Source organism: Rutilus rutilus (genome assembly GCF_951802725.1).
Source record: "Rutilus rutilus genome assembly, chromosome: 2".
Taxonomy (NCBI): domain Eukaryota; kingdom Metazoa; phylum Chordata; class Actinopteri; order Cypriniformes; family Leuciscidae; genus Rutilus; species Rutilus rutilus.
In genome coordinates this window covers 54,513,761-54,527,972 of record NC_140210.1, presented here as the reverse complement: position 1 = coordinate 54,527,972, position 14,212 = coordinate 54,513,761, and the positions used below count along the sequence as shown (strand labels likewise).

At 37.1% G+C, this 14,212-nt stretch overlaps 1 protein-coding gene across 2 annotated transcripts in view; it reads right to left on the bottom strand.

Annotated features, from left to right (window-relative positions):
- The window catches only part of LOC311286292 (adhesion G protein-coupled receptor E3-like), a 36,420-nt gene extending 24,395 nt beyond the window's left edge, over positions 1-12,025 (bottom strand). The window contains exons 1-4 of one of the 2 annotated variants that reach the window (XM_084402426.1): positions 11,884-12,025; positions 11,451-11,783; positions 8,486-8,809; positions 5,295-5,351 (exon numbers count right to left, since the gene is read on the bottom strand). In XM_084402426.1, coding sequence (XP_084258552.1) covers positions 5,295-5,351; positions 8,486-8,809; positions 11,451-11,783; positions 11,884-11,938 — 769 coding nt within the window. In that variant the 5' untranslated portion in view covers positions 11,939-12,025. The remainder of the gene's footprint in view (positions 1-5,294; positions 5,352-8,485; positions 8,810-11,450; positions 11,784-11,883) is intronic. The other variant, XM_084402427.1, reaches the window with a different exon arrangement.
- Between the last annotated feature and the right edge of the window lie 2,187 nt (positions 12,026-14,212).

Sequence of the window (14,212 nt, the reverse complement as noted above, 5' to 3'; positions counted from 1 at the left end):
TATTGCCACCATTCTTGAGATTCATGTACTAAATTGTGATATCTCTGTGTTTCTACAAGACAGTGTAGTTCTGTTTTTTTGGTTTATGCATGACGTGTTAAAAAAATTAGTCATTGTAATTTATTGCTGTGGTTTCACAGTGGTGGTAATGTAACACTTTTGATAGAGGATTTTGTCATCATAATCATTATAGCTGCAATCATTCATAAAATGTGTGTGCACAAGTGTGACTTGAACAAAAACAGCTCAAGCAGCAAAAGAAACACTAATATTTTAGCATCAGCATTCCAACTAAAGCAAACACTGATCTCTATAATGGTGACAAACCAAACATTTTCAATTAACTAATCGCCATTAGCATGTAGCTATTTACTGCTAGCATGTGTAGCATGTTGGAAGTGCTGTTTGTTAGCATGAGTCAAAAGAGCCAAACCTCATCTCTATACGATGTTCTGATTCATAGATATAAGTTTAAATGAGTTTAGAGTTTATAAGTTTAAATGAGTTTAAGAGTTCAGAGTTTATTAATTTATGAGTTCATAAGTCTATGAATTCATGAGTTTATAAGTTAATTAGTTTATATGAGTTTAGAGTTTATAAGTTTAAATGAAGTAAATTTAGTAGTTTGAAGTTTAAATTAGTTTAAAGTTTAAATGAAGTAAATTTAGTAGTTTGAAGTTTAAATTAGTTTAAAGTTTAAATTAGTTTGAAGTTTAATTTAGTTTGAAGCTTAAAGTAGTTTAAAGTTTAAAGTAGTTTGAAGTAGATAGATAGATGAGTTTATTCGTTTAAATGAGTCTCAATGGCTCATATAGTATATGGGCTATGTGCACAAGCGTCGCGACGAACTTCCGGTATTGTCAGAAGTTGGCATATCAGTTTCCGGTTTACGACTGTCTTCATCGGCATCTGCTAAACAAACAAGATGAGTGCTGCTGTTGTACGAAATAAAGAGATATAATGTGCGTGACACATCTAAGTTTCTAAGAACTGTAGGTGGATCTAACGCCCGTTTCACACATCTCCGTGTGCAGTGTGTGTGTGTGTGCGCGCGGTGCAGGAGCACACATACACTCTTTAATGGATGCATGCACGTTTAAGCACAATTTAAACAACGTTACGTGGGGCTATTATTCCATGCATTACTTATTAAGTTGCTCAAGCAAGTGGCCAAATATTTAACTGTATATTGACAAAAACAGCCGACTCTCATGCCTTTTCTTTTCCATTTAAATTTTAATAAAATAAATCTTGCATGTCACAAAGAACTTGTTTTCCACCTCCACGAATGAGACGAGTGTTGTTCAATATGTCGCCTTGTTGAAGTAAATTGTAGTTTACCTTGCTTTACCCCGGTCCTCTAAGTAAGATGACTGAAAAATAATAGTAGGCCTATATAATTAAATGCATTTATGGTGAGATTTCTACATTTTATTTAATTAAACCCATTCATGGTGAAATTACTACATTTTCAGGTCAATCTTTGTTCATTTTGACCACGAAACATGCGCTGTCACTTTAATTCAGCGTTTGCGGCACAGCAAAAATAGACTCGGTGCGGAAATAACGATCTCTGCACATATGCTGTATTTGCCGCACCTGGAACGGATCGACGGACTGCAACCGCGTGCAGTGTGAAAGCTCTAACCTGTTAGCATGGGTACGTATAAGGAGCACTGCTGTGTGCCACTTTGCTCTGCTTAAAGTCGCTAACAACAGCCATTTGAGCTTCAATTTCGCTCACAAAACCTTTGCATTCTATTACGAGCGAACGCATGCATACATGCATGTGTGTATTTATATATACAAAATAATACACACATATAAACACAAACTTTTATTCTGATGCGATTAACTGCTGCACAGCCCTAATTGAAATATATAGATTTTGAAAATGTTTGTGACGACCCTTAACCGTCTAGTATGAAAGCCCATTTTCACCACATAAAAAAAACATCAATAAAAATATGACATAAAAAGACGATATTATGATATACTAATCCACAATTATGAGATGAAAAATCAAAACTTTGACTTGCATATTCATAATAATGCAGTTGAAATTGACATACTAAGCCGAAATCATGACATTAAGTCATAACTATGACATTAAAAGCCGAAATTATGACATACGACAATTTACTTCAACAAGGCGACATATGAACAACACACGTCTCATTCGTGGAGGTGGAAAAACAAGTTCTTTGTGACATGCAAGATTTATTTTAATAAAATTTAAATGGAAAAGAAAAGGCATGAGAGTCGGCTGTTTTTGTCAATATACAGTTAAATATTTGGCCACTTGCTTGAGCAACTTAATAAGTAATGCATGGAATAATAGGCCAACGTTGTTTAAATTGTGCTTAAACGTGCATGCGTCCATTAAAGAGTGTATGTGTGTACAAAGAGAATCGCAATGCTGACAAAACTTTTTTTAAATAAAAGTTGCAACGTAACTTCTGGATTTTAAATAAAAATAGTAAGTGTTTGTGGTACTGCCGTGAATCAGTTATTCACTGCAAACGCATCATAATGTGAAGCATATAGCGCGTGCTGCTCCTGCACCGCACACACACACTGCACACGGAGATGTGTGAAACGGGCGTTAGATCCACCTACAGTTCTTAGAAACTTAGATGTGTCACGCACATTATATCTCTTTATTTCGTACAACAGCAGCACTCATCTTGTTTGTTTATAGCGGATGCCGATGAAGACAGTCGTAAACCGGAAACTGATATGCCAACTTCTGACAATACCGGAAGTTCGTCGCGACGCTTGTGCACATAGCCCATAGAACGGCAGTTTGGTTTAGTCTTCAAGGTGTTTAGATTTAAATTTCCGTCGGTTGGTGAGTTTGAATCTGGATTTGAAATTTTTAGAACTCCCCAATGTAAGTCAATGGGAGTTTTTCCGAGTTTTGATCGTCATTTTTAGGAAAACCGTAAGTCCGATCAGTCTGAAAAGATATAGCAACTCGAGTCAGAACAGTTTGAAGGTCTGAGCCGAGTTTGGAGTATGTAGAGTTAAAGCTCTAGGCTGCATTCAATTTATATTTCTCAAGCCAACTTAATAAGTTTAAATAGGATTTCAGTAAGTTGGCTCTCTCAAGCCAACTTAATAAGTTCACAGTAATACTTTGCTCACGTTATTAATGCATTTTACATTTGAGTTAATACATTTAAATGACAGTTGGTCAATTTATGGCAGTCTGTTTCTGCAAGTGAAATTAGTTAACTCGAGTTTTAGTGCAGTTTTACAGTAACATACTGTAGATTACAGTAAATAACTGTACAATTAACAGTTAATTACTGGCAACAGTGTTGCCAGTATTTTACTGTAAAAAAACCTGGTAAGGTCTAACAGTGCAGTTTAATATGGAGAGGCACTCCCAGTCAATAATTTGATCTCTCAGTGATCTCACCATGAGCTCTCAGGATACCTGTGATGTGTTCACAATCTGAGTTCACAGTGAGCTAAAAGTGTATCCTCACAGCGCCCTCACTGTGTGCTCATGCTATAGTCATATAGCAACTACATTGGTCTGATTGGTTGAAGGACTATCCGATTGCGTTCAGAGTCATTTGAACTATGCCCGTTGATCGCGCCTCTTGTGCAGGAGAAAACACAGAGCAGACTCACCAGACTAATGTTCAATCTTAAAAGATTGAGCTTGGTCTGGTGATAGCCAGACTACACAAAGACTAGATACCCAGCATGCATTGCAGCATGAAGGTTTTGATCGTCACCATTGTTGAGATTCATAAGCTGATTCTTGATGTCTCTTTGTGTCTATATGACACAGTTGTTCAAATGTTTGTGTCTTATTATGCAATTCAGATCCGTTATAAATGATTATGACACTGTTGGATATCAAACTGTGTAATCTGAGGTCTATTATAATTTAAAATATCAATATCAAACAGAATTGATCAACATCTAAATCTCTATTAATTGCTGAGATCTTCACATATTTAATGTGAATATATTTAAGTAATAGGACAGGTGATCCATCTAGAACAATCTTATTGTGTACCAAACAGGTCAATCTTTGACAATATTTCTTTAATTAGAGATATTATATTGGCTTCCAAATTATTTAATATCAATTGTGGTGTGTTGTCTTTAGACCAAGAGAAAGCGTTTGATCGGGTTGAGCATGCTTATCTATGGAATGTTTTAGGAGCTTTTGGTATTAATGAGAAGTTTTCAAACATGTGACATTGAGAGTGTTATTAAGTTTAATAGTGCTCTTATGTGCTTCATTCGAGGTCAGTAGAGGTATTAGACAAGAATGTTCATTATCAGGAATGTTATATTCTCTTGTTATTCAACCACTTCTACAAACAATTAGGAAGAATTACACATTTAGATGGTTTTAGGATACCACTTTGTGATGTTAATTTTTGTATATCAGCTTATGCTGACGACCTTATAATAATTATTAATAAACAAAGTGACATATATGTTTTATCTAAATTGATAGAAGACTTTGGAAAATGGTCTTCAACAAAAGTAAATTGTAAAAAAGTGGGGCATTTTTATTAGGGGATTGGAATGAAGGGAAATCAATTATTCCTGAAGGACTGAGTTGAAATAGGTAGGGTTGCAGAGATTTATTATTATTATTTTTTTTATTTTTTTTAGGAGATGATAATATCTTACAAAAAAAATTGGGATGATTTATTACAAACAGTGAAAGGTCGTCTAGACAAATGGAAGTGGATTCTACCCAACCTGTCTTATAGGGGAAGAACACTTATTGTAAATAATTTGGTCGCTTTACTCTTATGGCACAGACTGGTTTGTAATGATCCTCCAGTGAAATTGATGGCCGAGATTCAAGCGGATTTTGTGGACTTTTTTTGGGAGTATTTTATTTTTGCCCAAAGAAGAAGGGGGTCAACGAGTGGTTCATCTCCAGAGAAGGAGTGCAGCTTTCCAGTTGTGTTTTTACTCAGGACTGTTGGAAACCTTGGAATAGATACATTTTTCATATTCAAAGGACTGAAAATTTTCATTCCATTTTTTGTTTGCTGAATGAACCCTTGATTTTTAAGGCAAGACTGGATCTGTCTGCGACCAATTTTTTTACCAGGATTCAATAAGATTTTACAAAATTCAGGTTCCCTTTCAGTCACTCACGTTCGACGTAAAGTCGAAGTGACGACATAATTTTCCCCCTAGTTTATACCTTAAAACACAAACACACTCACACATCTGTTCAATTCTACAGATCCACAAACATTCAGACAAAACACAATCCAACAGAGGAAACATTTGGAGTACATTACCAGCTGAGGTCGTCTCTGGTGTGACTGTTGTATCGGGGCTGATGATGTTAGTAACAGCTGAAAAATAATGACTAATGGTTAATACCAATGAATCAACAAACACAAATAATACCAAGAGCTCATGAACACATAATTACCTGCACAGTATGCTGAATAGCGCACAGTTGTTCTAACCAGCTCATAGACATAATAATTGCCTGGACAGGCTTTGACTTTAATGGGAAAAAACAAACGGAGTTGCTAACTGTCTTACAATGAGCTAACTGTCTTACAATGAGCTAGCTGTCTTACAATGACAGCTGTCAGTGTGGAAACCTTATCCCAAGATGTTTTTGATAAATTTTGGACGCAGAAGGACCACCTCTCACCTATATAGTCATATATAGCAACTACAGTATATTGGTCTGATTGGTTGAAGGACTATCCACTGATTCTTGATGTCTCTTTGTGTCTAAATGACACAGTAGTTCAAATGTTTGTGTCTTATTATGCAATTCAGATCCGTTATAAATGATTATGACACTGTTGGATATCAAACTGTGTAATCTGAGGTCTATTATAATTTAAAATATCAATATCAAACAAAATAAACAAACAAATACTAAATCTCTATTAATTCTCAATAAGACCTTCTGTAGACGTCTGACAGAAATAAAGTCAGTCTGGTTAGTAATAAGTGAAGCTGGTAATGCTGTTTGTGGAGTTGTTTAATCCTCCTCTGCTGAGATCTTCACAGATTTAATGTCTTCTTTTATTTGATCTAAGGCTGTGGCTGAAGTCAGTTGTATGTTTGGAGAATGTTCTTATGAGAAAGATCTGTTATCAGGTTGTGCATTCATACTGTGAGCTCAACATGTGACACCACGCACGTCCCATCATTGCCTCTCTCATCTACTACGCAATATCACAGTTTGACATGTCTGTCATTGGAAAGTTCCACATGGTGTCATGAATAATTAAGAGTAAGTGTCTTCTCATTGGATAAGAAAACTCAGTCACATGAATAATTATGAGACACCGATGAGTCATCAAAGTACTATTCGCTGATTTCACGCAGCCGTTATTTTGAAATCGAAAGCGAGGCTCCGGTGGGAAGAAAACCGGAAGTGTCGCCTTTAATCATAGGAGAGTCGTGAATGCGATGGCGTATTGTTGTGTTTAATGATGTTGTGTCAATTCTAAAACTGTACATACATTTCTTTCATACTTTAGACTATATCCAGTGAAATTTATTTATAAATAAAATAATTTTTTTATATATAATTCAGAGAGTAAAAAATGAAGCAGGAATGAACTATATACATATCCTATATTAGATAGTATCTTCCAATAGTGTTAATCGCGGCAGCAGCTTCAGGTTGGTAGTCCAAGGCATTGTTGTTTATCTGTACTTCCGGGGTTCTTCCCACCGGAGCCTCACTTTCAAGTTCAAAATGGCGGCTGCGTGAAATCAGCGTATAGTGATCTGACACGATGAAGATTTTAAACCCGGAAGATGAAAATAGCGGAAAAAGCTATGGCAGGTGATGTTCAGATGTTCTCCAGTCACACGAGACACGACAGACACTAAATCAGGGCATAAATGAGAGATTTAATATCCCAAAGTATCTTTATGGCACAGCAGTAGGGGAGAGTGGGGTGAGTTGTGCCAGTTTTTACTCAAAGTGACTTTAAAGTGAGGCCATGGTAGTAATGCCTTCAACTTAAGGATGTACATATATTTCAGGATGTGGTGCATCCCTGAGAACAATAACTTTGGATCTGAAATAAATTGTTTCAGAAATATAGCTCTTGGAAAAAAAGTGGTCTCATGGCACAACTTGCCCCTGGTGTGGTGGAAGTTGTGCCTTTGGGGGAATACATTGGGGGTAAATTGTGCCAGTGATTTCTGAAGTAAAACAGAACATTTTAATGTTATGAACCATAATGCTATATGAAAGCAAGATAAATTCAATACAAAATTACTAATTTAAAGTTTATTTTTATTGTCACCCTGGAATACCATAGCATGTGTTTTTCCTATATATGGTCAATTGCATGGATTTTGTATTGAACATAACTCTGGATCACAGTGTCATAGAGACAAGGGGGCAGGCTCATTTTACTCAGACGACCAATCAGTCTCTCAGGATCATTGTGAAGCTATCAAGCTACACCCTAGCAACCATTTAGAGCACCATAGCAACACAATATATGATATTTGTGATATCATTTCAGGCAAAAAGGCTTTGGCAATAGATGCCTGTTGACATAGCGCTGTCTGTCAATTATGTAACATATAAGAATAAAGTGACTAGGCTAATTTCTAAACATCCTGACATAGGCCACTTAAAAACGGAATAAAACTTCTCTTTAATAACATAGAGCAAACTCAAAACTGAAATCAGTGTTAGCTAAATTAAACAAATTTTGGGCAGGCCCAAGTAAAACAATGATGAGGCATGCCCATCTCCTCACTTCTCAAGATTATCCCCTGTGAGAATGTAGGTCTAGGTGGTCTGGATCTGGCACAACTTAACCCAGGCCCTTTGGCACAAATCACCCCAGACCCACAAGTTTGAAAAACTAGCATGATCCAGCAGTTAAGAGCTAACATCATGCTAACTGTATAGACTCATTGTGTAGACTACTAAAGCACTAAAACATGTGTGAAATGTTTTCAAACTTGTCTATAATTGTTCAGACACTACAATCAAAAAACCTTAATCATAGAAATTTTACTTTGAAAGGGAAAAAACAGTTTTTTGCACTAAAATATGCTTAACTCTCATGCCATGTGTCTCCCGTCTTTGGAGGACGAGTAAAAGTGATTGCTTTTCAAAATTATGTGGACACATGACCAATTTCTTCTATGGTTTTCCAGAAAAAAGGGTGGAACTACTTCCCCCCTGGCACAAATCACCCCACTCTCCCCTACTGATGTCTATCCTTGAGTCTCTGTTATAGTGACAGTATGGGCTGTTTAGTCTAATGTAAATCATGTCAGCTATGTTTTGTATGTTGTTACACAGCTTTTATTAACGCTTCACTGATGTCAAGGGTGTGGTGCAAATATAGCGCTGTATGTGTGACCAGCAACACTTGTTAAATACAGTCTTCTAGACTGCAAACAACTAACAAATGATTTTTAGTTAACTAATTTTACAATCAGATTTTGATCTTAAAAATAATATCAAATGACTGCATCTTACCGTTACTAATGTTCAGATGTTTCACTGAAATCCACTTGTTCTCGTACTTTGGTCCCGTCTCAACAATTCCACACCAGTATATCCCAGAATCCTTTAGTGTCAGATCAGGGATGGTCACATTAAAAACTCCTGCAGATTCATCATCCCTCAGAGAGAATCTGCCGTTACTGTTATATTCTGATGAAGCTTTGACACCTGATGACTGACAGATCGACAGGTCGCTTCCTTTGCAGATGAACTTAAACCTGATCTTGTTCTTCAAATCACTGTTATAATGGCAGGTGATGTTCAGATTCTGTCCAGTCACAGCAAACATGTGAAACACTAAATCAGGGCATAAATGAGAGATGTAAGTGTCCCAAATTCTCCTTAATTCTACACTGCATCCTTGAGTCTCTGTTATAGTGACAGTATGGGATGTTTTATCAGATTCAATCTAATCTAATGTAAATCATGTCAGCTATGTTTTGGTGCGAACGGCTTCTCTGTTAACAGACTAATAATGGAAAAAAAAATCTAAAATGAAAAGGTATTTTACAACAGAAAGACCTGGGCCCGTATGTATAAAACTTCTAAGAAATGCTCTTAAGAATAGTCTTAAGCTTTGACTTAAGTGTCAGAAAATACTTAGTAAAGAGTAGGACTTTTCTAAGAGTAGGAGACTTTTATAAAGCAGCTAAAAGCAACTTTCAGTAAAGTATAAGACTGATTCTTAAGTGCTGACTGAAGTGGCACTTAAGTGTTGTGAACTAAGGACTACAGTGATGTCAACCCAAAATGGCCGCCCTCAACCACTGAATCAGCCAATAGTGAGCCTGCAAGGATGAGGTCACTACAGCATGACACCAATCATTTAATTTTATTATAATAAAATCGTTTAATTAAGACACTTTAATATTTAAATTTATTTTAAAAAATGCTTTGCATTGTGCAAAATTTTCGCAAATTAGTATTTATGCTGTGGAATCCTTTTCTATTGATGTGTGTCTCCTCATTTACAATTATGCAAACATGTGTTCCATCAATGGATCCAACAACTCAGGAAAGCCCGAAATACTCATTAAAGTGGCTTTATTTTGCTGCGAGATTTGCAAAGTCAATGAACTGCCATACAGTAGTGGCCAAAAGTGAGGCAAAGGAAAATTGTCAGATTCACCCTTTATTCAAATAGGGTTACAAATGTGTTAAAGATTTTGTACGCGTATTGTGTAGTTGTGCTTAGAGTCAATTGTTTATTTGTGATAACACAATGAAACATGTCAAATTGTACAGACATAATTTTTAGCCAGGCTGTCAAACAAATGAACAAGAGAGGACAATGAAATATTAATAACTGACTATGTTGCAGACAATGTATGATTTTTTTTTCTCCTGTGAGCTCTTTAGTTTTTTTTTTTTTTTTTTTTTTACCTGTAGCTGTAGTTAGCCCTTTTTTCAACCATATTATTGATCTGCCTGCATTGACACCATTGTCTATGAACTGAACTGAGCTGAATGATGACATCACTGTTTTCTCCAGAGCGACTGTATAATGAACTAAATATATAACTAATGACTAATGATCTTTTACAATGGAAATGAATCATCATCGAACTTACTTAAGCTGCACAATGGCACTATGTTCTTCTAGAGCTGCTGTACAGCCCAAACTAACTTTGTTGCATTATTTGCCTGTTATCACTTTAAAGCTGCTTTGAAACAATCTGTATTGTAAAAAGCGACTTGAAATAATTTTGTCAGATAAATATCTTCACTAAGTTTATTTTTATATTTATATATTTCAAATATTGTAAAATATGAGGGAAGAACAAAACACCATTTTCCTCATATTTTGATGGTTTAAGCAAACTTGTAGGGTCATTAAAAATAAAAACAAACTTTTATTGTTTGATCAACTCCGTCATCATTTACTGTAACTCCAATACATCATATTTTCATTGAAAAGTGCGTGGCCTCCTCCTCTCTGTGGCCATCTTGTTACTCCTAACTAGGTTAGGAGACCTCTTCAGCTCTCTTAAGTAATTTAGGAGCTGAGACCTAGTCTTGACACTTAGGAACCTTTATGAATCACACTTATTTTTAAGTCTAGGAATAAAAGTAAAGTGACGTCATTCTTAGAATTTTGAGAGACTTAAGACTAAAATTTTACTCTGAGTGGCTTTATACATACGGCCCCTGAACTTTTGTGTACAGATAATGTACTTTATGTATTGAATGAGCGATTTCTCCATAACTGAGACAGTGTTGTGTGTGAGGAAGTGATGCGGGTCAGTGTCTGTGGTGTGAACACACTCGCTTATCATCATCTACAGAGGATACTGTGTTTTCTGTCATCTCGCCTCTTTACACCCTTACACAGGGTTACCACACCTTGGTTAACTTCAAATGCAAGGACCTTTCAAGGACTTTCCAGGTCCAAAACCCTCAAATTCAAGGACTTAATCTGGGAACACATTTGTTGTGTCGAACAACAAACGTTGAGGTTCCATCGTAGTTGTTTTGTGCGCACGTGAACGTCATGGCAACGTACAACACAAAGTACCCCACGCGGGAAACACTTAACGTAACGCGTAAACGCGCGTAGCTAACATAAATCAAGCAAGTATGCATGGGCCACGAAGTGTTGGCAAAATAACACATTAACGGACCGGAGGAAATAATATGGATGTTTTTTCCAGAAAACTAAATAAACAAAATAAATTCAAGCACTTTCAAGGAACTTTATCTATTATGTTCATTTTCAAAAACTTTCCAGGGCCTTGAATTTTTTTTTTTTAATCAGATTCACAAACTTTCAAGGATTTCAAAGACCCATGGGAACCCTGCTTACAACACGTGATACAGCGCTCTCTCAGACACACACAGACCTCTCTGATGTTACTGATATATTAGTTATGATTATATGTGTTTTACACCATATCTGTGTGCACTGTCCACTTCACTCATGCAGAATATTCTGACTTACCAGGTTTAATTTCCAGGATAAGATCTGTGTATTTATCAAGTTTTCCCAGTCCTGTCCTCACAGAACACCGGTATTTGCCTTGATCCTCTGTTCTCAGATCAGTGATGGTGACGGTGAAGATGTGGGTCGTATTGTTATCGGTCAGAGAGAATCTCCTGTCTTTAGCTGGATATCCAGATTGAACAACTTTGTCTTTATTGCATACTGGACACTCTCCTCTGCAGAGATACTTATTCTGATCTTCATATCCAGACTCATAGGGACAGCGTATTTCAACTTTTCCTCCTTCATAACCAGTGAAAGTCAAGATCTCCGTCGTCTCACACGCCAAGACTAAAAACATAAGAGAGAAACTCAGCTCAGAGCGAACATGGACCTGATTGAGAACAGGTTCTGTTTTAGAAAGACCCAGAAACACAGAATAAACTCTTACCTGACATGATGAGCAGGAGAAATATGAGAAGTTTATGATCACAGATCTGGATCATTTTCTGCTTTATCTGTGAGCCGCTGGTGGCCTGTGTTATGAAGAGCTCTCTCTCTCTCTCTCTCTCTCTCTCTCTCTCTCTCTCACTCACTCACACACACACACACACACACACACACACACACACACACTCTCTCTTTATCTCTCACTTCCAGTGCGATTGTTGAGCAAGTGTGTGCAGGGCGGTGTGAGTGTTAAAGTGTTAAAGTGGTGTGGTGTGAAAGTTTTTTATTATCTTCTTTCGGCTGTGATGGATTTTTTATTAATCAACTAAATAATCAACTTTCATTTGTTTTTCTTGCAGGAACGACATTCCTATGCTTTTACAGTTTTTTTCGATTGCTAAACGACAGGGCACAACTGGAGTCACATGTGCAAAACTCTACAGTCTGTACAGCAGCAGTTCATGTGGACCAAACTCTAGTTCGTTTTTCATTGCTTGAACACAGTTTTCAAAACTCAACACACTTATCCCATGACTTTTACCACAACCTGCACAACACTGTGGATTTACAGCACTTTGTTCAAATGCTAACACACTGCTGTCAAAACTGTGAACCACACATTCAAACAGAATAGATTTCAGCCTTGTGCCTTTCAAACACTGCTGATGGCATTTCAGCTGAAAGGCTCCCATACACAATAGAAATATATTTGAAATATATTTTTGGAATATATGCAAATATTCGAAATTGGCCCAATAAATATATTTTATATTTAAATATATGTAAATATATGTAAATATATTTCACACTTACTGTAACTTCATATATGTTTGTTATATTTCAGAATATATTTCAAAATTATAAATATAAGTGACCAACAATGCAAATATATTTCAATGTATTTGGAATATATGCCATATATTTTTGACACTTTAAAATATATTTCAATATTTTTTTTTTTCTCTATGGGTGGAGGTGGAAAGTGTTTGGTCACCACCCACATGACCAAATTTCTCTTTTGGAAGCCATGCGTGCCGGATGTGAGGACACGAGTCCAGAAGACTGCCAGGGATGGATAAGGCACTCCAGAAGGTTCTTCCCCAGGTGCATGGCAAGAGAGAACATTAGATGTGATGTTGATGAAAACCTGTGGCCTGATGCTAGAGAGAGGCAGGATTAGCCCCTCAATTATTTGTTTGAATTACAGTATGCACTTTTAGTTTCTACCTTTTTTTCTCATTACTGTAATTCCGTAAATTATACAGACTATTGAAGCAAACTGCTAATTTTCATTTACCTTAAAGAATTGTTATGTTCTAAAAATTTAAATAAATCATGTGAAAGAATGTCACTCTTTTCTTTGAAGAAAATTTTACTTTGTATGAAGACACTGAAATTGTTCAAACTGTAAAGATGAAAAGTTTGTATTTTCTGTATTGGTGTTTGATGCTAGTGTTTTTCCTCTCAGTGTGTTCTGAGTGACAGTGTGTGTTATCTCAGTGAGGGTTGTGTATAGTGTTTGGCTGCACTGAGCCTGTTTTGAGCCATGTGTTAAGAGTTGTGTTGCTTGGAATGAGTTTTGCAGGTGATGTGAACTGTTTAGCTCAGGTGACTGTTGGTAGTGCAGACTGTAGTTAGAGTTTTGCACATGTAGCTCCAGTTGTGCTCACTGTCGTTTAGCAATCGGAAAAAACTGTAAATGTTTCCAAACTGTTGTGAAAACGTACTCGGTTACTAACGTAACCTCAATTCTCTCTAGAGAGGGAACGAGTACAGCGTAAGAACTTACGCTTGGGGGAAAGTCTCTTTCCGTGAGATATTGAAGCCAAAAATTATCCTTTAATTTTTATATAATGCAAAACGCGTTGCAGCAGCATACAGACATAGGCGAGGCACCTTTGCGCGCCTATTGGCTGCTCTGCGGCAACTGCAGCAGCCTATCGAGAGAGGCCCTGTTGACGCTGTCCAATGGGGGCGCTTCGCGCCCATCTGCATAGCGTCCCGCCGAAATAGGCATGGCCTAGGGCTATAAATATAGCGTCGAGGGGCTGGTTCACTGGTTTTCATCGCCGGAGCGAACCAGAGCGAACTGCAGGCACGGCAAGGATACGCAGTACTCGTTCCCTCTCTAGAGAGAACCGAGGTTACGTTAGTAACCGAGTACGTTCTCTTACGAGAGGTTCTCTCGTACTGCGTAAGAACTTACGCTTGGGGAACACAATGTAAAATGCCGTGCGTGCTTGAGATCCAATACCAAAGTCCCAAGGGCATGTGCCCGGGGCCCATATGGTACATGATCATCAGGGACTCACAGAGAGTCCAGGAAGAGA